Source organism: Tamandua tetradactyla, chromosome 10 (genome assembly GCF_023851605.1).
Source record: "Tamandua tetradactyla isolate mTamTet1 chromosome 10, mTamTet1.pri, whole genome shotgun sequence".
NCBI classification, from domain to species: domain Eukaryota; kingdom Metazoa; phylum Chordata; class Mammalia; order Pilosa; family Myrmecophagidae; genus Tamandua; species Tamandua tetradactyla.
The window spans coordinates 10,835,424-10,860,755 of NC_135336.1; the positions used below are offsets into that span (position 1 = coordinate 10,835,424).

Consider the following 25,332-nt stretch of genomic DNA (forward strand, 5'->3'; position numbering starts at 1 on the left):
AGAGAAGTTCAGAGTAACAAACTTGCAGAGAATCACAGTACCAGTAAGAAGAAGAGTCAAATAAAACTCAAGTTTTTCATCTCTTCCTTCCCAATACTTTTTTAATCAAATCTTGGAGGAAGAAGGAAAGTAGAGAATGGAAAGAGAAGGAAAAAAAGTTTATTTTGCTTTCTACCATAAAACATCTGCCTCTCATTTACTTGAACAGCAACAGAAAACAAACAGTAATAAAGCAAGAAAGAAAAATGCTATTTTCATTTATCTTGATGTTTGAAAAAAGTATGTTGTGAAAAAATAAATTGATAGTATATATCAATAAATGTTCTATTCTAATTTATAGTGATGCATATTTCTCTTTTAAATAGTAAAAGGACTATTTTTTCATGGCATCATCTCATTCTTGACCTCTGCTATAAGGTCTGTGCCTAGAATTAAAAGATTTTCATTTATGATATGGATTATTTTACCAACTAAGCATGTTTTCACAGTGTTAATATTTTTCTCACTTAAAACTTTTGGTTCTTAAGAGTCCAAGTTCTCAAGTGTTCACTTTCAAAATAAAATACTACCATTCAGAATGAAGTTCTCCAAAATTGCATTATAACTCTGTATTGTCATCATGGGTTTTGTTGTGGTGGGCCTTTAAGGAATTAATTGCCTGCAGATTTTAAATTTTATCTGAACTTTTTTTTTGGCATGAGCGAGCACTGGGAATTGAACCCAGGTCTCTGGCATGGCAAGTGAGAACTCCACCTGCTGAGCCACCGTGGTGCCCCACCCTTCAGCCTTCCTCCTTCTCTCCCCTTGGTCCCTTCCCCCACCCCACCAACTAACTGTTGCCCCAGGGTTGAAGCCTCTCACTCCAACTAGTGAATCTCCATAAAAAACCTGAACATTACAAGACGAAGGAGCATTAGTCTAAGGAATAATGTGCCTTTCTTTTTAATTCAGACTTATAGGAAGTTTTACAAAACAATTCTTTAGAACAGTCATTCTCAAAGTTTGGTCCCTAGACCAGCAGCATCTACATCACCTGGGAAATTGTTAGAGATGAACAAATTTGGGGCCCCACTGGAGACACTCAGGTGATTCTGAGGCATGCTAAAGTTTGGGTGACGCTGTTTTACAGTATTTTATGTCTTTGGTATGATCAAAATTTTAATCGCAGTGCTAATTAAATGTTCAAAGAAAACACAGTTTGTTTAACTTTCTATAAGGGACCTGATTTTTGCTACTTGCCACCCCTTCCTCCCTTCCCTATCCCACCCACGGAGCCCCAGTCCATTGACACATCCTTTAATAAGGAAGAATTTAAATTTGTCCTCTTTAAAGTATCACAAATTCTTTGTATTAAGTTTTTGAAATGATTCAGGGGTAAATTCTCAATCTTTTCCAACTCTTTCCATTTTCTGTGCAACTTTCCAAGAAGACATGTCAAGGGCGTCAAGGGTATGTGAGGGGAAATATAACATGACCTGTGACTCAAGGTTCCTGGAGGTTTGACTGTGAGGCCCAGGAAGCCTGTCTTGGTATCATCAATGACAAAGGGTCCATTGACCTTTCTTTTCTCATTTACTCTGGAAAACCCCCCATCCATTCTCAGTAGCCCCATGGGCTTGTACAGGCTTGTAGGTCATTTCAATGTTAGAGAAAAGCCAAGGGCACTTGAGGAGAGATGCCTCAGACTGGATATCCACCTAAACATGTTTGCAGTTTAATCTCCATAGAATACCTTGTGATATATTCCCAAGTGGCAAACGACTACTTTCGATTTTCTCTTCCAATTATCTAACATTTCTCCCCTTCTAGGACTATGTTGGGCTAACTGCTTGGCTAAACAACTCCCAAATGCCAGTGATTATACACAAAAAAAAGTTTATTCCTTATTCCTTTCACACTCCAATGTAAAATCTGTGGATTGGGAAAGGAATTGCCCCATACCATCCTTTAGATACCAAAAAACCTCTCTCTCTATTGACTGTAGCATCCCTCAGAACACTGCACCACTCCACTTTACTCTCTGCATCCAGCTGGCAGACATGGCTAAGAGAGAGCATAGAGATATACACAGTGAGATTTTTAGGGACCACCCATTGGCTAGAACTCAGTCACATGACACAGACTAAATGAAAAGGAGACTGGAAAAAGTTGTCTAGAATGATACATGGGAATTAGTGAAAACATAGCAATGTCCCTTCCCTAGGGACTTTGGAAGTCAGTATACGCATACCACATTGCACTTCTTCCTGTCTTCTCCTTCCCCTTCTTACAAACTCTTTGAACACCTGGAAGTGGGGTAATTTTCATTTCCTCTTCCTACTTGCTGGGACTTTCCCTAAGCGTTCTCCTGTATCCTAAGGTGGCTTTCATCTGACGCCTTCCCTGTGGTGACAATGATGGAATAGACAGTAAATGAATTTAAGGGTTAAAGGAATGAAAATCACATCAGCTTAATAATTTCTACAGATTCACCACATTACACTTAAGATATAAGCCCTAAGCCACATAAAACAATGCTTTAGTTTTCTTTTGCTGTCCTAATCAATTGCCATCAACATATTGGTTTAACACACCACAATTTTTTTATTTTACAATTCTGTAAGTCAGAAATTTAGTGCAATTTCACTGGCTAAAATTATGATGTGGTCAGGCTACACTGCATCTTAGAGGTGCTATGGGAGAGTCCATTTCCTGCTCATTTGGGTAGTTGGCAGAATTCAGTTTTTTTGTGGTTGTAGAAATCAGGTCCCCTTTTTCTTTCTGGCTGTATATTGACACCGCTAGCTAACAGAACTATTGTATTTCTTGTTCCATTGTCCTTTCCTCCATCTCTTAACCAGCGATGGAGAGCTTAGTCTTTCTCACACTGCACCTCCCTGGTCCACTCTTCTTCAGTCATCTCCACTTTTAAGGATTTATGTGGTTAGATAATCCAGAATAATCTTCCCATTTCATTTTTGCAAAACCCATTTCGCTGTGTAAGGTTACATATTCACTGATTCTAGGGATAAGGAAGGGGTCATCTTTAGGGGACCATTATTCTGACTACTACAAGGAAAATAGCTTAAATTTAGAGTCTAAAAATTTACTTATGTGACTAAAAGGAATAAAACATACAAAGCATATAAAGGAAAATTTTTATTTTTTATTTTTTACAAATACATCAGAAGATCTGAACTATTACTAATAAGCAGAGTTTCTTATGGTTCTTGGCTAGCATCAAGAATTTTATGCTAATTTAACAGTTAACACACTTTCCATTTGATCATCAAGATGAAAACTATGTAGTGAATTTAGTATCAAGAAATCCAAAAGTGTAAACGATAGATACCATTTAAAAGGATGTGTTTTCCAGAAACCAAAGCAATCTATTAAAAAATGGAGGCAGGGATGTGGATAGATTCAAGATAAACAGTAAATAATTTCTAAAAAAATACCACTCCCTCTACTGAATTGACTAAATAAAATTGTTGTCCAGGTGGAAAAGGCCTATCAGATGACAGGTGAAATCAGTGCAGATACACTGACTAGCAAAACCAAGAACCAGCCTAGAAAGAAAGATGGATATGAATCAGCAGAATAGAAAGCTGAGTTCAGCGAAAAACATAATATGGCCTTATTCTTACTGGATTCCTTGAAGGTAGTTAAGCTCCATGATGTCAGGGCTCATGTCTATTTGTATCATCCTTCTATACACAGCCCCGAGCACAATGCTAGGCATATCAACAACATTAAATAATTAAAAACTGAATGCATGTGTGAAAGAATGAATGACTACTTTTTCTGGGCTATCTCTACACTTACTTTCAAAGTACATTTTAATCAGAATTAATCAATATTTATAGAATTCTCTAGGTCCGAGATACAGCAATAAATCTCTCATGTTTCCATCGTTCTCCGTACTTTTCATGGCTTATTAATAATTTACTTGACAGTGATAATAGCCTTTGGAACATGAAGGCCTGGTAGTTAAGGTTAAAACTTAGAGATTTTTCCTCTCTAATTTTAATTACGATATCATTATCAACTTGAGAGTGCTTAATTTGGAGTCTTTGAAGGAAAAGATCATTTCTTACTCAACTATCCCAATATAGCCATGAAAAGAACCTTCATAGATAGTGGGTACACAATATATGATATTAGGGAAAAATCATAGACACTGAGGTTTTCATTCATTTTCAGTGCTTAAATTATGTTATATTAAGTCCTGCATCTCTGAGACATTAAACAATGAACTGTATCATTCCTGGTCAAAAAAAATAAAGCAATAAATTCTCACATTTGGAGGAAAAATAACCCTTAATATTCTTTCCCATTCTTAAAGTTTTGACAGCTGATCATGTTCTGTTTCTTTTTTCTGGATGCTTAATGCATTTATAGTATATGATATTTCTGTTATTTTTCACTTATAACATGTACTCATTTTTACGTGTACATTATAGGTCTATAAAAAGCCTAACAAATCTATATGTCAATTACCTTTAACTGGGAGACAAGTAACCTAGTTGTCTTAGATTTTACTACTTATTTCTATCTTCATTAGGGGAACCAAAATTTCTCCAAAGCCATTGAAAGTTGTGCGTTCAAAGTTCAGGGGCATTTTAGGATTTTGGCTTGATGCAACTAGTAATGACAATAAAAATTCAAATCGAAATGTTTTAAAATTTCTTCTTTCATTTATAGAACACATGAACTGGGGGGTCCATTAGACTTCTTGTTGTCCTGCAGCTTTATTTAAACCACATTTATAATAATGGAGCCACTTTATTTTTTTCAAAGAAGATTTGGCTCAGGGAATATGAAAACAAACAGACATATAAGAGCTTCTCTGCGTGAAGTCTTACGTGAGAGTCATACTCACTCCACATTCAGTTTTGGCTTCACTATCCTTTCCTCTCCCACTATTATCCTCCACCAGAAGGTCCGTTCTAAGACAGAGTAAGTGAAACCACTGGCCTAGTCCAATCTTCCTTAGTTAACAGAGGAAAACAGCAAAACTTAAAGAGGGAAAAGGAATTTCCCAAACAAAAGCACCTCACTGGCAGATTGGTATGGTGCGAAATACATTACCTCCAAAGCTGATAAGACCTTTTTCATGTGGACTCTATTGCTAATGGGCTTATTTGATCTTGGATAATATCTTAACTTCTCTAAGCCCCAGTTTCCTCTTTTTGGTAAAACGAGGGTGTTAATACTTCCTTTGACAGATGTTCAACCGAGAGGAAATACTACTGGGCATATTGTGGTACTTAATGCATGGTAACTCATTTTTTATTTTGACCTCTGAGGAAAATCCCCTGATCTATATGAAAAAAAAAAAAAAAGAGCAAATGCAATTATTGATAACTTGGCTTTTAGCCTAAAAATGTTCTCCTTGATTTGTTTCAGGAAGGTAGTAGATCATTCTAAGAGGCGCTTTGGTATCCCCATGGATCGGATTGGTAGAAACCGGCTTTCAAATTCCAGAGGCTAATTGATCCCAATCGTGAGTACAATATGAATACGGAACAACTCTGCAGGCTTTTGATAAACAATTGTTTAACAATTGATCTGCCCTACTTTACCTAGCTCCCTTTTGATTCCTAGTTTATAAATTTCCTTTTTCAAGCATTCAAATAATAGCTATTTAACATATAAATAATTTAAATTGCATTAATGGGGCAGAAGGAAGTCTTAGATTTGTCACCCCCAAAATTAATGATTTAGCTATTCTCACAGATGCCTATGTAATTATTACATGTTAATATGCAAATAAGGGTTAAAATTCTAAGTAATTAATCATCTTCACAATATGCATACTACTTATCTCTCTGTTGTGAATAAGGCATGTTGCAAGGACACATAATGGCAGAAAATATTTACTGGAGTTATAGTTATAAAGAACACAGAACATAGATATATTTGTATAATATTAGTCATAAAATAAGAACACTTAAGACAAATGCTGATTCTGTCACTTATTCATTATCCTTTTTACCATCAAATTCACCTTGTTTCTTTACATCTTGTACATTTAGATAATCACAGTGTCATTGTGAAAATTAAATTAGGAGGTTGTAGAGGTCCTAGAATGTATTGAACACACAATACATACAAATGATAATAGTTCTGGAAATTTGCTCAGTGCTGGGCACTATGCTTTGTACTTTACATGCATTGCTTCATTTAAGCATCTTATTGCATAATTTAGGTAATATGACTATCTCCAATATCTTGAAAAGCAGGACAGCATACAAGATAAAAATGTCAACTATGAAGGTTCAATTTGTGGGCTTAAATCCCAGGTCTTCTATCTGTTAGCTAAGCTATCTATTTTTAAGCAATTTTATTGAGCTTTATTTACATGCCAGATACACACCCAAAATATACAATGAATGGTTCACAGTATCATCCTATAGTTGTACATTAATCACTACAATCAATTTTAGAACATTTTCCTTACTAGCCCACAAATAAAAATAAGAATAAAAATTAAAATTAAAAAGAACAACCAAAACATCTCATACCCCTTTTAGCCCCCTATCATTTATTTTTTGTCCTTATTTTTTTACTCATCTGTCCATAAACTGGTTAAAGGGAGTGTCAGCCACAAGGTTTTCATAATCACACAGTCATACCTTAAAACCTCTATGGTTATTCAGTCAACTTCAAGAAAGCAAGGCCATTGGATTACAGTTCAATGGTTACAGCTATTTCCTTCTAGCTATACTAATACACTAGAAACTAAAAAGGGATATTTGTAAAATGCATAAGAATAACCTCCAGAATTACTTCTTGACTCTATCTGAAATCTCTCAGCCACTGAAACTTTATTTTGTTTTCTTCCTTTCCCCTTTTTGGTCAAGAAGGCTTTCTCTGTCCCAAAGTGCCAGGGCCAGGCTTGTCCCTGGGAATCATGTCCCATGTAGGGGAGAGGATAATGAGTTTACCTGCTGAGTTGTCTTAAAGAGAGAGGCCACATCTTAGCAACAAAAAAGAGGTTTTCTGGGGGTGACTCTTAGGCATAATTATAAGTAGGCTTAGTTTCTCCTTTTTTAATGCAATTTTATTGAGAGATCTTCACACAACCTTTACTCATCGAAAGTGTACAAAGTTTCACAGTATAATCATATAGTTGTGCATTGATGACCACAATCAATTTTTTAAACATTTTCATTACTCCAAAAAAAAACATAAAAGGATAAAAATAAAAATGAAAAAAAACTTCCAAAACATCCCATTCCTCTTATCCCCTGCTATTATTTATTTATTTATTCACCTTATTTTTTTCTTATCTGTCCATACAATACTTACAGGAAGTGAGAGCCACAAAGTTTTCAAAATCATGCAGTCACACCTTAAAAACTCTGTTGTTATTAAATCATCTTCAAGAATCAAGGCCATTGGATTACAGTTCAACAGTTGCTGGTATTTCCCTCTAGCTACTGAAATACACCAAAAACTGAAAAGGGATATCTATATACTGCATAAGAAAAACTTCCAGAAAGACCTCTCAGCTCTGTTTGAAAACTCTCAGTCACCAAAACTTTTTTTGGTTTCATTTCTCTTCCCCCTTTTGATCAAGAAGATTGTCTCAATACCACAGGGCAGGCTCATCTCTGAAAGTCAGGTCCCACATTACCAGGGAGATTTACACCCCTGAGATTCATGTCCCATGTGGGGGGGAGGGCAGTCACTGCCAAGGTGACTCTTTCTTTGAGAGAGAGAGGCCACATCTGAGCAACAATAGAGGTTCTCTGGGTGGGTGGGGGGGGTGACACTTAGGCATTATTATAAGTAGACTTAGGTTTTCCTCTGTAGGATTAAGTTTCATAGTGGTGAGCCCTAAGATCGAGGGCTTGTTCTAATAAATTGGTAATCCCCAATGCTTGCAAGAATATCTGGAATTCCCCAGGTGGGGAAGTTTAATATTCCCACCTTTTCCCCCAGTCCCTCAAGGGAACTTTGCAAATACATGTTTATTTTCTGCCCAAATTACTCTGGGGAATAACGGGGCACCATATTAATTTGTACAAACTCACTCTCTGTTTAAGGTTCCATGTAATTATGGCATTTGAATAAACTGACCATACAAGTTATAGAAAATATAAACTTTGCACCAAATAAACATCTCTTACTTTGTTGTCAAGCAGAAGTTGAAGTTTTAAAACACAGTCAATATCATCTTTTACCATTTAGTCTGATATACCTTAGTCCTAACCAGATGTACTTCATTAATATCTCTTAATTGAAGTCTAATATCTTTTTCAGGTTCTTTAACAGGGCTGTATGGGGTAATGCTGACTTTCAAAGCTGCAGCACTCTAACTTTGAGTCTCAGGTGTCAAACAAATACCCAAAGTTCCAGGGAATGATCAAGTTATACATAAAGATCTCAGAATCTGAAAATTTAGAAATAACCATTACAGAACAGGAATAGCTGTGATTACTCCAAGAGCTCACAATTTAGGAAACTCTACAATAAGCCTTCTCCTTATAACCCATGCTCTCAGGTTCCATTCTTAGAGTTTGCACATTATAGTTAGTCCTTATTAGTGAGGCGTTATATTTGTCTCTTTGTTTCTGGCTTATTTCACTCAATGTACTGTCATCAAGTTCCATTTACCTTGTTATACCTCACAACTTCATTCCTTTTTGAAGCTGTTCCATAGTCCATTGTATGTATAGACCAGTTTGCCCTGCCGTTCATCAGTCAATGTACCCTTAGACCACCTCCATCGATTGCAAATTGTGAATACTGCTGCCATAACCCTAGTGTGCAAATGTCCATTCATGTTCCTGTTTTTGGTTCTTCCAAGTACATACATAATAATGGGGTGGCTGAATCATATAGCAATCATATATAACTAGCCTCCTATGGAACAACCACACTGTTCTCCAGAGGAGCTGTTACATTCCACTTCTCTACCAACAGAGAACAGGGTACAGTACATAACTCTCTCCACTTTTTCTCCAGCGCTTATCTTTCTGCTTATTTTTAAAGTTTTATTCACACACCATGCAATCCATCCTAAGTAAACAATCAATGATTCCTGATGTAACCATTTAGTTGTGCATTCACCACCGCAATCTATATTTCTTCTGTGAAGAAAGTGGAAGAGGAAGAAAAAGAAAAATGAAGACTAAAAATAAAAATAAAATTAACTCTGGGATCTGTCCTGTAACTACTTGTTGGAGAGTGCTTTGTAATCTATTGCTTTTTTCTTTCTTTGCTTTATATATATGTTATATTATACAATTTAAAAAGTTAAAAAATGAAATTTAAAAATTTAGAAATTTGAAAATTTAAAATAAAACAATAAAATAAAGAGGAGAAATATCTACACCAAAAATCGCATACCCCGCTGTTACATTCCTCTCTTATTGACATTTAGGTTTGGTGCATTGCCTTTCTTGCATTTACTGGAAGCATATTACAAAGTTACAGTTAACTGTAGACTCCAGTTTTCATTGATTCTATTTTTTCCATATACCATCTCATTTTCAGCACCTTGCAGTAGTCACTCTCCCTCATACAGAAGCATACTTTTATTTGTACATTTATTCACCATCATTGGTCGCTTTAAGCTTCACTAAGTTATACAATCCCAGTCCTTATCTTCTATCTTTTATTTGTACATTTATTCACCATCATTGGTCTCTCTAAGCTTCGCTAAGCTATTCAATCCCAGTTCTTATCTTCTATCTTTCTTTCTGGTGTCATGCATGCCCCAGCCTTCCTCTTTCAACCATACACACATTCATTTTGGTCAGTGTACTTACAATATTGTGCATCCATCAGACAATATTGTGCTATCCATTTTGGCATCTGTACAGTCAATCCTGTTGAACATTCTGTGCTCCTTCTGCATCAAATGCCTGATCTCTACCCTCTTTCTTATGGCTGAAAACCTGTGTCCTCAAATTTAATTCTAAAAGTTTGCTCATTAATGTTAGTTCATATTGGTGAAACAATATAGTATTTGACCTTTTATTTCTGGCTAATTTCACTCAGCATAATGTCCTTAAGGTTCATCCAGGTTGTTGTATGCTTCATAAATTTATTCTGTCTTACAGCTGCACAATATTCTATTGTATGTATATACCACAGGTTTTTTTTCCCATTCATCCATTGATGGACATTTGGGCTGTTTCTATCTCTTGACAATCATGAATAATACCACTAACTGGGTCCAAATGTTCCATTCATGCCCTTACCTTCAGTTCTTCCAAAAACATACCTAGTAATGGGATTGCTGGATCATACAGCAATTCAATACTTAGCTTCCTGAGGGACCGTCTAACTGCCTTCCAGAGCAGTTGCACCATTCTACATTTCCACCAACAGTGAATAAGTATACCTTGTTGTCCACATTCTCTCCAGCACTAGTAGTTTTCTGGGTTTTTTTTATAATGGTCATTCTAGTAGGTGTGAGATGAAATCTCATTGCAGTTTTGATTTGCATTTCCCTAATAGCTAGGGAAGTTGAGCATCTTTTCATGTGCCCTTTAGCCATTTGTATTTCCTCTTTGGAAAAGTCCCTTTGCATGTCTTTTGTCATGTTTTGAGTTGTTTGTCTTTTTGCTTTTGAGTTGTAAGATCTCTTTACATATTCTGGATATTAAACCCTTATCTGATATGTGATTTCCAACTATTGTTTCCTATTGGGTAAGCTGTATTTTTACTTTTCTGACCAAGTTCTTTGATGCACAAAAGTGTTTAGTTTTGAGGAGATTGCATTTATCTATTTCTTCTTTAATTGCTTGTATGACCTATAACTTTTTGCTGATGTCTAGGCATCTAATTTCCTTGATTAGTTTATTCTAGAGGTCATTTTCACTCTTTTTCCTAAGGTTTTCTTGTTGGCTGGTGTCATGGTTAGGGACATGTGTCAACTTGGCCAAGTTGTGGTAGCTGTTTATCTGATTGGGCAAGTAATGGCCTGTCTGTTGCAATGAGGACATGTCATAGGATCAGGTCATGATCACATCAGCTGCATCCACAGATGATTCCATTTGTAATCAACCAAAGGGGAGTGTCTTCTACAATTAGTGATGTTAAATCTAATCACGGGAAGCCTTTTAAGGAGGATTCAGAGGAGACAGGCCCCATTCCTGCTTTGGTTGGTGAGCCTTTCCTGTGGAGTTCATCCAGACCCTTCATCGGAGTCGTCGGCTTCACAGCCTGCCCTGTGGATTTTGGACTCTGCATTCCTGCGGTCACGTGAGACACTTTTATAAATTTCATATTTGCAAGTGTTCCCTGTTGATTCTGTTTCTCTAGAGAACCCTAACTAATACATCTTGGTACCGGGAGTGGTTCTTAAGAAACAGAATCTTAAAAAATGGGTTTTTATTAATGGTTTTCTACTCTGACTGGACTCAAAGACACTAAGGACTCTGATTCCCATAATCAGAATGACACTCCCAATCCATGGAGTGAGTTGGCAAAGGAGATAGTCAAAATATCATCATTCGATTCTCCTAATGCTTCGCTTGTACGAAGCCAGACTCTGGGGGATAATGTTTTTTGACACCTTTACAGAGTTTTGTAGAAATAAGAGTTATAGAGATGTTGGTTGGTTGTTGTTAGATACACTGGCTACATTATGGGGTGAAAGGGATGGGCTTAAGGCTTCAAATGAGAAGCTTAAGCGCCATGTGAAAGATGTAGAGGTTTCTATGAGTATCCTGAAGGAAAATCTTATTTCCTGTAGCAATAGACTTGAGATCTCTGAAAATCAGACTCAGAATTTTATTGTTAGAGTGGCACCTTTACAACGTAAACTGAAATCTCAGTCTTGCATGGTGTCTGTCGTTAAAGTAAGGGCATTGATTGGAAAGGAGTGGAACCCTGAAAAATGGGATGGTGACATATAGATTGATAATGATGTTGGGGGCGAGGTTGAAACTCTAGGCCATGCTGAGTCTTCTCTAGATAATCCTGTAATAGTCTGCCCTGAGGACATAGCTGCCCCACCTCCAGCCTGCCTTCAGGAATTGGCCACCCGACCTCCTCTTGAAGGGATTAGCCCTAGAGTGATTAATCCTGTTTCACCAGATGAAACTGCAAATGAAGGCCCTGAAGCAAATGGCTTGGAAGATATTTCTAATTCTTTTCATGACCCACCCCCACCACCCCTCACTTCTTCCAGACCTATAACTAGACTAACGTCCCAACAGGCCCGTAAAGGTGAGGTACAAAGTATCACACATGAGGAGGTACGTTATACTCCAAAAGAACTGTGTGAGTTTTCCAATTTATATAGACAGAAATCAGGGGAATATGTGTGGCAATGGATTTTAAGAGTGTGGGATAATGGTGGGAGGAATATAAGGCTGGATCAGGCTGAATTTATTGATATGGGCCCACTAAGCAGAGATTCTGCATTCAATGTTATAGCTCGAGCGGTTAGAAAAGGTGTTAACAGCTTGTTTGGGTGGTTGGTTGAAACATGGATCAAAAGGTGGCCAACATTACCTGAGGTTGAAATGCCAGAACTGCCCTGGTATAATGTAGATGAGGGGATCCAGAGGCTTAGAGAACTTGGAATGTTAGAGTGGATTTACCATGCAAAGCCTACTCTTACACCCCAGGAATGTCCAGAGGATGCACCTTTTACCAGAACAGTGAGAAATAAATTTGTGAGACTAGCACCATCATCTCTAAAGAGCTCTGTGGTTGCATTTCTCTGTAGGTCATATATTACTATAGGAACTGCTGTCACTGAGCTGGAATCCTTAAACACAATGGGGATGACAGGATCCCGAGTTGGCAGAAGCCAGGTGGCAGCACTTAATCACCAAAGACAGGATAGATGTGGCTATTATAATAGACAGCAAACTCAAACGAGGTGTCAAAATTATATGACACACAGAGATTTGTGGCATTGGCTAGTAAAACATGGGGTACCTAGAAATACAATAGAAGGGCAGTCTACTAAATTCTTGTTGGAGCTGTATAAACAAAAGAGTTCTAGGTCAAGTGAACAGAAGTCTAACCTGAATTACAAAAACACAGAGTCATGGCCCCTTAATCAGTTTCCAGACTTGAAACAGTTTACAGACCCAGAGCCCCTTGAAAGAAGGGGAGGCCAGGTCCCTCTGGGGGAGAACCCTGTTACACTGCCACAAATTTATACTGTTAATCTTCCTCCAAGTCTTCCCCAAGGAGACCGACAGCCTTTTACCAGGGTAACTGTGCATTGGGGAAAAAGGAAATGATCAGATATTTCGGGGATTATTAGATACTGAATCAGAAGTGACATTAATTCCACGGGACCCAACACATCACTCTGGACCACCAGTCAGAGTGGGGGCTTATGGAGGCCAGGTGATCAATGTAGTTTTAGCTCAAGTCCATCTCACAGTGGGTCCAGTGTGCCCCCGGACCCATCCTGTAGTTATTTCCCCAGTTCTGGAATGTATAATTGGCATAGACATACTGAGCAACTGGCAGAATCCTGACTTTGGCTCTCTAACTCATGCAGTGAGGGCTGTTATGGTGGGAAAGGCCAAGTGGAAGCCACTACAACTGCCGCTACCAAGCAAAATAGTAAATCAGAAGCAATACTGAGTTCCTGGAGGGATTGCAGAGATTACTGCTACTCTTAAGGACTTGAAAGGTGCAGGGATGTTTATTCCCACCACATCCCCATTCAACTCACCTATTTGGCCTGTGCAGAAAACAGATGGGTCTTGGAGAATGACAGTGGATTATCCTAAGCTCAACCAGGTGGTAACTCCAATTGCAGCTGCTGTTCCAGATGTAGTATTATTGCTTGAGCAAATCAATACATCCCCTGGTACCTGGTATGCAGCTATTGATCTGGCAAATGCTTTTTTCTCAATAGCTATTTGTAAGGACCACCAGAAACAGTTTGCTTTCAGCTGGCAAGGTCAGCAATATACTTTCATTGTCCTACCTCAGGGGTATATCAACTCTCCAGCCCTATAATCTTGTTCGCAGAGACCTTGATTGTTTCTGCCTCCCACAAGACATCACACTGGTCCATTATATTGATGATATCATGTTGATTGGACTTAGTGAGCAAGAAGTAGCAACTACTTTAGATTTACTGGTAAGGCATTTGTGTGTCAGAGGATGGGAGATAAATCCAACAAAAATACAGGGGCCTTCCACCTCAGTAAAATTTCTAAGTGTCCAGTGGTATGGGGCATGTCGAGATATCCCTTCTAAGGCGAAGGATAAGTTGCTGCATCTGGCCCCTCCCACAACCAAAAAAGAGGCACAACGCCTAGTTGGTCTTTTTGGATTTTGGCGACAACATATTCCTCATTTGGGTGTGCTACTCTGGCCCATTTATCAAGTGACCAGAAAAGCTGATCATTTTGAGTGGGGAACTGAACAAGAGGAGGCTCTGCGACAGGTCCAGGCTGCTGTACAAGCTGCTCTGCCACTTGGGCCATATGATCCAGCAGATCCAATGGTGCTGGAAGTGTCAGTGGCAAATAAAGATGCTGGCTGGAGCCTTTGGCAGGCCCTTGTAGGAGAATCACAATGCAGACCCATAGGATTTTGGAGCAAAGCCTTACCATCTGCTGCAGATAACTACTCTCCTTTTGAGAAACAGCTTTTGGCCTACTACTGGACCTTAGTAGAGACTGAACGCTTAACCATGGGCCACCAAGTTACCATGAGACCTGAGTTGCCTATCATGAGTTTGGTGTTGTCTGACCCACCAAGCCATAAAGTTGAGCATGCACAGCCGCACTCTATTGTGAAATGGAAATGGTATATATGAGATAGAGCCAGAGCAGGTCCTGAAGGCACAAGTAAGTTACGTGAAGAAGTGGCACAAATGCCCATGGTTTCCACTCCTGCCACATCACCTTCTCTTTCCCAGACCAGAGCTATGGCCTCTTGGGGAGTTCCTTACAGTGAATTGACAGAGTCAGAGAAAACTAGGGTCTGGTTTACAGATGGTTCAGCACGATATGCAGGTACCACCCGAAAGTGGACAGCTGCAGCATTACAACCCCTTTCTGGGGTGCCCTTGAAGGACAGTGGTGAGGGGAAATCCTCCCAGTGGGCAGAAGTTCGAGAAGTGCACCTGGTTGTTCATTTTGCTTGGAAGGAATACTGGCCAGAGGTGCATTTGTATACTGACTCATGGGCTGTTGCTAATGGTTTGGCTGGATGGTCAGGGACTTGGAAACACCATAATTGGAAAATTGGTGACAAAGAGGTCTGGGGAAGAAGTATGTAGGTAGACCTTTCTGAGTGGGCTAAAAACATGAAGATATTTGTGTCCCATGTGAATGCACACTAGAGGGTGACTTCAATAGAGGAAGATTTTAATAATCAAGTGGATAAGATGACCCGTTCTGTGGATACCAGTCAGCCTCTTTCCCCAGCAACTCTTGTCGTCGCCCAATGGGCTCATGAACAAAGTGGTCATGATGGCAGGAATGGAGGTTATGCATGGGCTCAGCAACGTGGACTTCCACTCACCAAGGCTGACCTGGCTACAGCCACTGCTGAGTGCTCAATCTGCCAGCAGCAGACACCCACACTCAGCCCCCGATATGGCACCATTCCCCGAGGTGACCAGCCAGCTACATGGTGGCAGGTTGATTACATTGGACCACTCCCTTCATGGAAGGGGGCAGCGATTTGTTCTAACTGGAATAGACACATACTCTGGATATGGGTTTGCTTTTTCTGCACGCAATGCTTCTGCCAAAACTACCATCCGTGGGCTTACAGAATGCCTTATCCATCGTCATGGTATTCCGCATAGCATTGCTTCGGATCAAGGAACACACTTCACAGCAAATGAAGTGCGGGAATGGGCGCATGCTCATGGAATTCTCTGGTCTTACCATGTTCCCCATCATCCAGAAGCAGCTGGATTGATAGAACGGTGGAATGGCCTTTTGAAAACTCAATTACAGTGCCAACTAGGTGGCAAAAACTTGAAAGGCTGGGGTAATGTTCTCCAGGAAGCTGTGTATGCTCTGAATCAGCATCCGCTGTATGGTGCTGTTTCTCCCATAGCCAGGATCCATGGGTCCAGGAACCAAGGGGTGGAAATGGGTGTGGTACCACTCACTATGACCCCTAGTGATCCACTAGGAAAATTTTTGCTTCCTGTCCCTGCTACCCTGAGTTCTGCTGGTCTACAGGTTTTAGTTCCAAAATGGGGTATGCTTTCTCCAGGAGAAACAACAGTGATACCACTGAACTGGAAGTTAAGATTGCCACCTGGTCACTTTGGGATACTTATACTTCTGGAACAACAAGCCAAGAAGGGGATTACATTATTTTCTGGGGTAATTGACCCCGACTATCAGAAAGAAATAGAACTGCAACTACATAATGGAGGTAAAGAAGAGTTTTCTTGGAATATAGGAGATCCCCTAGGGTGTCTATCAGTACTACCATGCCCTGTGATTAAAATGAATGGAAAACTGCAACAACACAATCCAGGCAGGACCACTAATGGCTCTGAGACTTCAGGAATGAATGTTTGGGTCACCCCACCAGGCAAAGAACCACGGCCATCTGAAGTGCTTGCTGAGGGGAAAGGGAACATGGAATGGGTAGTGGAAGAAGGTAGTGATAAATATGAACTTCAACCACGTGATCAGTTACAGAAACAAGGGACTGTAATGCTGTTTTGTTCATGTTATACTGTTTAAGTTGTAAGATATCAAGTTTAAGAATGAATGTTGCGTAAGGATTTGCACCGTATGCTGGAGAGATTTAATGTGTTTCCAGTATATGCAGGACAGTTGAGTATTGTCGGGTAAAAGAAAAAAGTGTGCTTATTTGTTTTCATTTGGAAATTAAGTATGCTTTAAGGTGATATATATATATATATATATATATATATAGGTGCCAAGTTGACAAGGGGTGGACTGTCATGGTTAGGGACATGTGTCAACTTGGCCAAGTTGTGGTAGCTGTTTATCTGATTGGGCAAGTAATGGCCTGTCTGTTGCAATGAGGACATGTCATAGGATTTGGTCATGATCACGTCAGCTGCATCCACAGATGATTCCATTTGTAATCAGTCAAAGGGGAGTGTCTTCTACAATTAGTGATGCTAAATCTAATCATGGGAAGCCTTTTAAGGAGGATTCAGAGGAGACAGGCCCCATTCCTGCTTCGGCTGGTGAGCCTCTCCTGCGGAGTTCATCCAGACCTTCCATCGGATTCGTCAGCTTCACAGCCTGCCCTGTGGATTTTGGACTCTGCGTTCTTGCGGTCACGTGAGACACTTTTATATTTGCAAGTGTTCCCTGTTGATTCTGTTTCTCTAGAGAACCCTAACTAACACAGTTGGCTTTGCTCTTTATCTGTTCTTTGGAGTTCAGTTCAACTATTACTAGACTTCTTGCATAGCTATGTTTAACTGATCAGAATTTTTCAGCTCTTGTTTTTCTGGTTCTTGCCCTGCCCATATGGAGCTTTTGTTTGTTTGTTTTTGAGGAGGGGCTCCCCAAATATGATTGATCCCAATCAGAGTATCCTCAACCAGACAGGCTCAGGTCTCAAGAGGAGGGTGTAATCTGTGTCAAGTTAACCCAGCAGGTTGTCAGACTTTCCTATGAAGCCTCTTGACTCTGTACTTTTCCCATCTTGCCCAGCAGGTGGCACTTGTCAGCCCACAGCTCCCAACTAGTGTAAAGTGATGAGGTGCCTTTAATTCTCAGCAGCCTCTCCCTGCCAAGGGTGTGGTTGAATCAGATGCTGAAGTAGAAAGTGGGTTTAGGTTGCTTTTGTTTTCCTGCCCTGGGGCCTGAATTCCCTGAAGGAGGGCCACCACTTGGGCAGGGCCCTGCTCCCCCTTTTGTTGGGGAAGATACCATCCTTTAAGGAATTATCTCCCCCTCCTAACTCACTACTTTGTTACTCACACCTATCTTAGCTCAGCCCTTGCTGAGTCCTGCTGACAATTGAAAATACCTGAGGCTTTCTTTGTTTTTTTCTTTTTTCTCCTTTTTAGGGCAGTGAGGCCCTGCTTTCACTTCTGTATTCATACCGAAAATCAAGATCAGGCAAGCTTCTGCCCTTCTGCTCCACAGGAGGTTTCTGTCTTCCCTGAGCTCACTGAACCTTTCTTTAATGAACTTTCTTTAATAGTTTAAAAATAAAAGAAAGAAATCCCTTTAAGAGCCAGTCCCCAGCCCAAAAGTTTTGTCAACCTAGTATCTGGCTTTATGTGACCCCCTTTGTAGTACTCTGAGTTTGGCTAACTCCAAAATCCTCCCTCTTTATTCTTTTTTATTTTATTCCATTTTAATTTTTGTCTGTCAGCCCTACTTCCTCTCTGCCATGATTAAAACTGCAATTAGAGCCTGGCTGAACTACTTTCCCTTTCTCCCAGTAGCAACTATTTGCAAATATACCCTTTAAAGATTTATCTCTTTCATGTGACTAGTTACTTTGTCTCTCAGGCATAGGTTAATACTCCCCTTGCCTGGGTCAGTGCTGAAGCCTGAGAATGGCCAAAAATCTAGCTAATGGGCTAGTAAAGAAAAAAAAAATCCTTTTCAGAGCCAACCACAGTCCCCCAAGTTTGCCAATCAAGAGCTGGAGTTGCTACCCAGCTTTATGTGCCCCTTTCCCATTTTGAGCTCATCTAACTCAAAAAGCCTCTGTTTTTTTTCCATCAACTCCTCGTTGGGGTGCAACCTGTGTTCCTTTCATGCTTGCTCCAGGTGTATCTGAGCTTGGAGCTTGTATTCAGCAGTCCAAATTTGTTCATTCATTCCATAACTGCAGCTTGGTTGAGTTCCCTTGTTCCTAATAGAGAGGAACAATTTGTTTTTTCCCATGGAGAGCCAACTCCAAGACAGCCTGTACTGCCAGTGGGAGAGGGGCACCAGAGGGGCACCAGCCTCCACATCTTCGGAGACTTACAGCTCTGTGTGAGATCTTGGCTGTTGAATCTGTTCTAGATTGTTTTACAATGGGTGTCCAGTCACTGAAATACTCCAGACAGTTGTTCCAGGCAGTTCCTGGCTATCTACTAGCTGCTCTGGAGAATTAACTAAATTCCATGCCAGACTATGCTACCATCTTGTCCTGCCCACCTAGCTATGCTACCTTGCTTAAATTCTGAAGTCCTCCTCCATAAAATGGAAATTATAATAATTTCTATCACATAGTCTGGTCCTAAGGACTAAATGAATTTATACACATTAAACACTTAAAATGGTGTCTGACACATATTAAGTAATCAATAATTACTTTTTGTCACTTTTATTATTGAACAAATAAATGAAAATGTTTAGATATGTTAAATTAATTCAGAGTGCTACATAGTTAAGATGTGGTGCAGGTAGAATCCAAACCCAGAAAGGTTAAATCCTGGGATTATATTTTATGCACAATATGTAATTATGCATATTATGTTTAAACACTAAATGTTTGCTGTATATGTAATCTAGGCAATACATTTCCTCCAAAAGGGGTTATAAAGGAAGCCTCTTCCTTCCCAGACAGATAAGACAAGCTATAATCAATGATGTTGATGCCCTAAAGCATTTCATTAGTCCTGACCCTCTCAATTTAAATCACTCCCTTGTGTTCTCCCCAAATTGTCTAAAGCCACATTGAGGAGTCAGTATTTTATCTTAACTTTCTCATTCTCAGAGTGACTTAGCTAAACAAAACTCTTCTCCATGGAGTTTTGATCAATGATTACTGAATATCGCCAAGAAATCTGCTATTTAAACAGCATCATTTTCAAAAACTCAGATTGATTTTTTTTCTTTATATTTGGAAATACACCAAGTGAGGTCATCTTGTCAAGGTTGTTGAAAATTGCCACACTATATTTGAGTAGGAATGAGCTAATTGCTATTTAAAACCAGTTAACTCCTTGGATCAGTCTCACAATCCTCCAGGTTCTACATGTATTCAAACATTGTAACACCGAAATTAAAATAACTAGTTTTGTTGTGGTTTCCACACCTGTTCTTTCAGCTTTACCACTTCTGCATTCAATCAAAACAGGTTATCACAGACAAATCAACTAGGAAGCACATTTTCATATAAATTTTTTGATCTTAGAAATTCCTGCTCATTCCTAAACTATAAAAAGGGAGTTGGGTTAACATATGTTTCCTCAGCCACTGTTAGCTGAAATACAAACTGGCATATTGTGTGCTTCATTTAACAGACTTTGTTTAACATCATGACAATCCCTGTCCTTAGTATTAAAATCTCAAAATGAAAGCAGGTCTAGAAAAGAACTTAGTATCATATATTTTCTGTTTCTGTTTTTCAACCATGGTGGATTCACTGGCATTTATGACTAAACCATTATGTTTCTATTCATTATTTCCCACCACCATCACCATGATTTTTCAGGGTATTTTTTTACTTCCTCATGTTCAGTTTCGTGTTTTATATTTTATGAAAAATGAACTCTTTAACAATAATAATGTATTTCTAATTTCCATTTAACTTTTCAGGTGTTTTCTTTTTTTTTTTTTTTGGTATAGTCTTTCTTATTGTTTAATTCCTTTGAATTAAACAGGAGATGTAACATACCCATCATTTAGCAGATAATAATTTGAGCTATTATACGTTATTCACACGGTTATGCAGCTCAGAGAAAATTCAAGAAAAAAATCTTATAATGCAACACCACTTATTTTCAAAAGATGAGGAAGCAGGGACTATGAGAAGAAAGTGAGTTGTCCAAAGTTTTACAGATGATCAGGCAGAGCAGGATGTAAACTGAGGTCCCTGGACTGAAGGTCAGAATTCTCTCCATGATCTATAAGGTCTGGGTGCCAGATTGTCATTGCTGGATGCCAACTTCACTGTTTCTACATTTCTAAAACAAACAGAAGAAACTTTGTTTCACTTCTGTGGGGGTTGATGTATATTCCCTTGGAGAGGGTTTATTTTGGGGTTTTTCACCTTCTGGGTTTCAATTCAGGTCTTCATACTAAAAATGAAACTTGTACCTAATTGTAGAAGTCATGCTTGGTTTGAGATCAAATGTTTCAGCTAGCTTCTAACCCAATTGTTAATTCCTTTACAGACACACGTTTTGAGAAGAAAGATAATCTGACATTTACACATTTATCCTCCTGAAATTATTAATATATTGGACCCAAATTCTGAGTTTGTAATATGCCTCAGATCTTAGCAACTCAGATTCATAAAGGAATTTTGTCTAAGGTTTCACAGCTTCTCTAGATGTAATTTGCAAGTTTTAGGTCTCTGCCAATGAAATCAGGATGCCTAATTGATGAAATTTGGTAGAAATATGGTCATTAATTGGGCTGCCACTTGCTGCCATTTGCATTAATGCTTTTCTTTTAATACTGTGAAGTGTATATTGCTATAGTATATAAAAAAAGTTTGTTTTAGAATATTGAAGCAAACACCATCATTCAAATAAAATTGTAAAACTTTCAAATATGGCATAAATATCATGCTTAAATGCAAGTACGTAATTACACTCAACTCAAACAAAATATTTAACAATCATCAAGGTGTTATCACAGTAACAAACAAAAACTGGTACTCAACTTTTCTTTATCTTCTGTTTGTCATGGCAACATCTTTTGATCCAAGATTGAAATTTAAGAAAAATAAAATATAGAAGTACCTGAAGAAAGGTGCTGTGGCAAAGGCATTTTGCAATTTTTGTTAAAATATGAGCACAAGAACCTATTTTATACACTAAAACAACTCTACTTAGTGGTTTTTATCTGAAATTATCAGTTTGCTTTATTGGCTCTGCAATCAAAATATGTCACGTAAATGAAAGCTATGTGAAACATCGTTATGCAGTTGGAGTTCAGTTCTTCTCAACTGAAATTGAAGTATTTCCACTGGCTCCACAGAGTTCTCTTTACCTTTAACAACTTCAACTTTCACTTTTTCAGATGCGTCTGCCTTGGGTGAAATGCCACAGAACACAGGACATCCTTCATGAAGTTCTTCACACTACTTAATAAGTATACTATTACAGACTGACCTGCAAGTCCATCCAAACCTGGGATTTTAGTCCATCACATTAGAGCATTGTTCAATTTAATTGTTCAGATCATTTGAATGCGTGGATTTTTTTTAAGTGTTTTAAACATTAATTGATGGTCACCTTTCCCCAAACCTTACATTTTTTTAAGTAAAAATTAAAAAGTACAATACCATGAAATGCCTTCTGTATGCATTTACAATTCACATTTATGCAGTTGAAGCATTATAACTGAAGGCTGATTTCCTTTAGTCAAATTTAGATACTTTTTTTTTAACATAGGGGATCAAAAAAGGCGAAGCTATATAAGTTTCTCTTGAGTACTTTTACTTTCTTTGCCTTTTGGTTAATGATTATGAAGTTAGGCTTCTGTTAACATACTCAAATTTCAGTCAAATTCAATCAAATAAAACGTAGCCCCAGAGAAATAAGAGGTCTCTGAGCAAGGAAAACAAACAAACAGCCACCACAAACAGAAAAAAAGCAGTCATAAAATCTATAACTTTTATTCCCCCAGGAACTGAGAATATGTCTGTATCTGCAGGTGAGAGCATACTGACTTAGAATTAAGGAAGTGAAGAATTACTTATTTGTCAGGCTTGGATATCCAGTGTTCCTGCTTAATAACTTTCCATTTCTATAAATTACAACTGATGGTTAATTAAAAGCAGCAGTGGCTGATTGTGAGAAGAGAAAATACACACAGAATTAACACCTGAAATTAAGGGGGAAAATAAAAGAATCACCAAGCAGTAAACCATCAGTGCAGTCTGGAGCTAGTCGAATACACATTATTTTAGCTCAATATAGTACACTAATCATTTTGATGTTACTGAATCATCTAAGAAACTAACCTGTCTCATATACTGCACTTAATAAGGAATTGAAGGGTACATTGTATTGAGAATAATTTCTTTAAAATTATTCAGATTATTTTTAATTGAGCTTTAAAGAATAAGTTTTCATGTTCTGGAAAGCTCAGTTTTCTGCAATTTCACTATAGTTTAAGCATATAAACGCATTGTGCATTTGAATATGATTTCAAAGGAATAAGATAACATTCCTTGGAGCAGGGATTTAGCATAAGTTAGCATAAATTTTCAAACCTTTAGAAAACACATCTTCTTTAAACCCTAGTAATCACCTTCAAACAGAACTGATTTGTGGCAGGAAAAAGTTTGGGCTACTAGAGCAGAGGTTTATTTTAACTTATAAAGAAAGAATGTTATGTGGTAATATACATTCAGAAAAAGAGGGGGTAATGGGAAGCTGTTAATCTTAATAAAAAATTAATTAATAAAGCACAAAATAAACCCAAAGGAGCATCACCATGACAAAAAAAAAAGGTGTGTTAGAAAAGAGTTGACGAACTAAATGAATTGACTTTAATGAAAGACAAATTGTTCAGCTAATGTGCTTTTTAGAAGACCCAGCTTAAATAATCTGGAAAACAGGTAAAAAGAAAAACAAACACGTGTATCTAGAGTACATAGTGGTTTTATATATAAATTCTTAGTTTTCTGGGATATCTTCAAATTACTGAAGATACAAAATTTTCAGCTTAAGGAATAACAATAAATGAATCTTTTTTAAAAATTGTAATAGAGAGGTTATAGCAAAAACAAATACATTTTGGGAAAGTTAACCAATTCTGCACATAAACTACATTAGAAAGTCTGGTAGTTAGATTCAGTTGTCAGCTTGGCCAGGTGAAGTCACCTAGTTCTGTTGCTGTGGACATGAGCCAATGGTATGTGACCCTCATCTCTTGCTGATTACATCTGCAGTCCGCTAAAAAGCATGCCTGCTGCAGTGAATGATGTTTGACTTAATTGGCTGGTGCTTGAATGAGAGAGCTCAGCCCAAGCAGCTCAGCATACCTCATCTCAGCCCTCTCAGCACAGCCCAGGCTGTTGGAGATGCAGAAAAGAATCACCCCAGGGAAAGTTGTTGGAACCCACAGGCCTGGAGAGAAGACCGGCAGAGATCACCCTGTGCCTTCCCACGTAAGAAAGAACCTCAGTTGAAAGTTAGCTGCCTTTCCTATGAAGAACTAATGAAATAAATCCCCTTTTGTTAAAAGCCAATCCATCTCTGGTGTGTTGCATTCCAGCAACTAGCAAACCAGAACAGAAAGTTAGCAGAGGAACCTGGGAAAGTATCTCACAGGACTCACTATTTTAAATAATTATTTAAGAAGGTGATGATCTCCATCATCTTTTCTCCAACCTTCAGGTGATTATAGGAATATTTCTTACTCCCGGGAAGCTCCTGCTTCCCCCTTTCTCCCACTTAACTAGTCACAAACTTCTAATCCAACTGGATGCTGTTCTGTGTTTTGACAAAATATATTAAAACCTACTCCAGCCTAAATATATTTCATGATAAAGATTTAAAGTTGGACTAAACAAATTGATTTCCTGCCTTTATTTTTCAAATCAGAATTAGCTAAAATAAGGGATTTTGGTATATTGATTTATACCTTTTTCTAAAGTAAAAGGCATTTGTCTCATAAGTAGAATATAGTCATAAGTTTTCCATCAAGAAAAAGGAAAACTGTCTATTCTACTTTATTTCATATTTTAATTTTTCCCACTACTTGATACAAAGTATAAAATAAGGAAGCAATATGCTAGTTTAAGATAGGGCATTTCTTTGATAAAGCAGTAAATTAAGACTTAATTTCTGTTCAGAATATGATGAATCATCTCATTAATGCGTACAATTCATTGTGTACTATTGTATCTATTTTGTTGAGAAGCCACCAGCTTGAAAGTATTTTTCATTGAGTTACTAAGTTTCCCAGGCTGAATGGAGGGAAATTAAAAAGTTAATGGATATTGAGATGTGTATCTCCGAATCAAATTAAGTATAGGGTATAAGTTATAGGAAGTTATTTAAAAATTATTACAGTTAGTTCCAAAATAATACATTACCTTCTCTGCTCATTTTCCATTTGTGTGGTTTGCATAGAAAACTGTGAATATGGACTTCTAAGTTCTGGTGTCAATTATATAAGCAAATTATCATGAGGGGATGCTTTTGCTTGGCTACATTATGTTAAAATTTACTAACACTACAATATATCTGGTAAATTGCATCTTTAATCTACTTATAGCTGTCAGGAATTAAATTTATTAATAAATCACTAAAAAATAACCTAAGTGAATCTTGTAAAAGGAAGAAGCATCAGAAACTTTTTAGAACATCATTACCCCTTCCACCTAAAAGTCCAGAATGCTTGGATATTGTTCACACGGCTGCAAGGTTAATAAACATATGATGAAAGCAGAAGTTTTTGTCTGTCTTTATGGTAACATTACATTTGTGTTCACAACTGTTATAAATATGTGGGAACATCTTCAGGTATTATATAGCAA

The 25,332-nt window shown here is 38.1% G+C and overlaps 1 protein-coding gene across 1 annotated transcript in view; it reads left to right on the forward strand.

Annotated features, from left to right (window-relative positions):
• The window catches only part of OSTN (osteocrin), a 57,162-nt gene extending 35,081 nt beyond the window's left edge, over window positions 1–22,081 (forward strand). Inside the window, exons 4-5 of the mRNA XM_077117536.1 lie at window positions 5,389–5,485; window positions 21,861–22,081. Coding sequence (XP_076973651.1) covers window positions 5,389–5,473 — 85 coding nt within the window. The 3' untranslated portion in view covers window positions 5,474–5,485; window positions 21,861–22,081. The remainder of the gene's footprint in view (window positions 1–5,388; window positions 5,486–21,860) is intronic.
• Window positions 22,082–25,332: the final 3,251 nt, after the last annotated feature.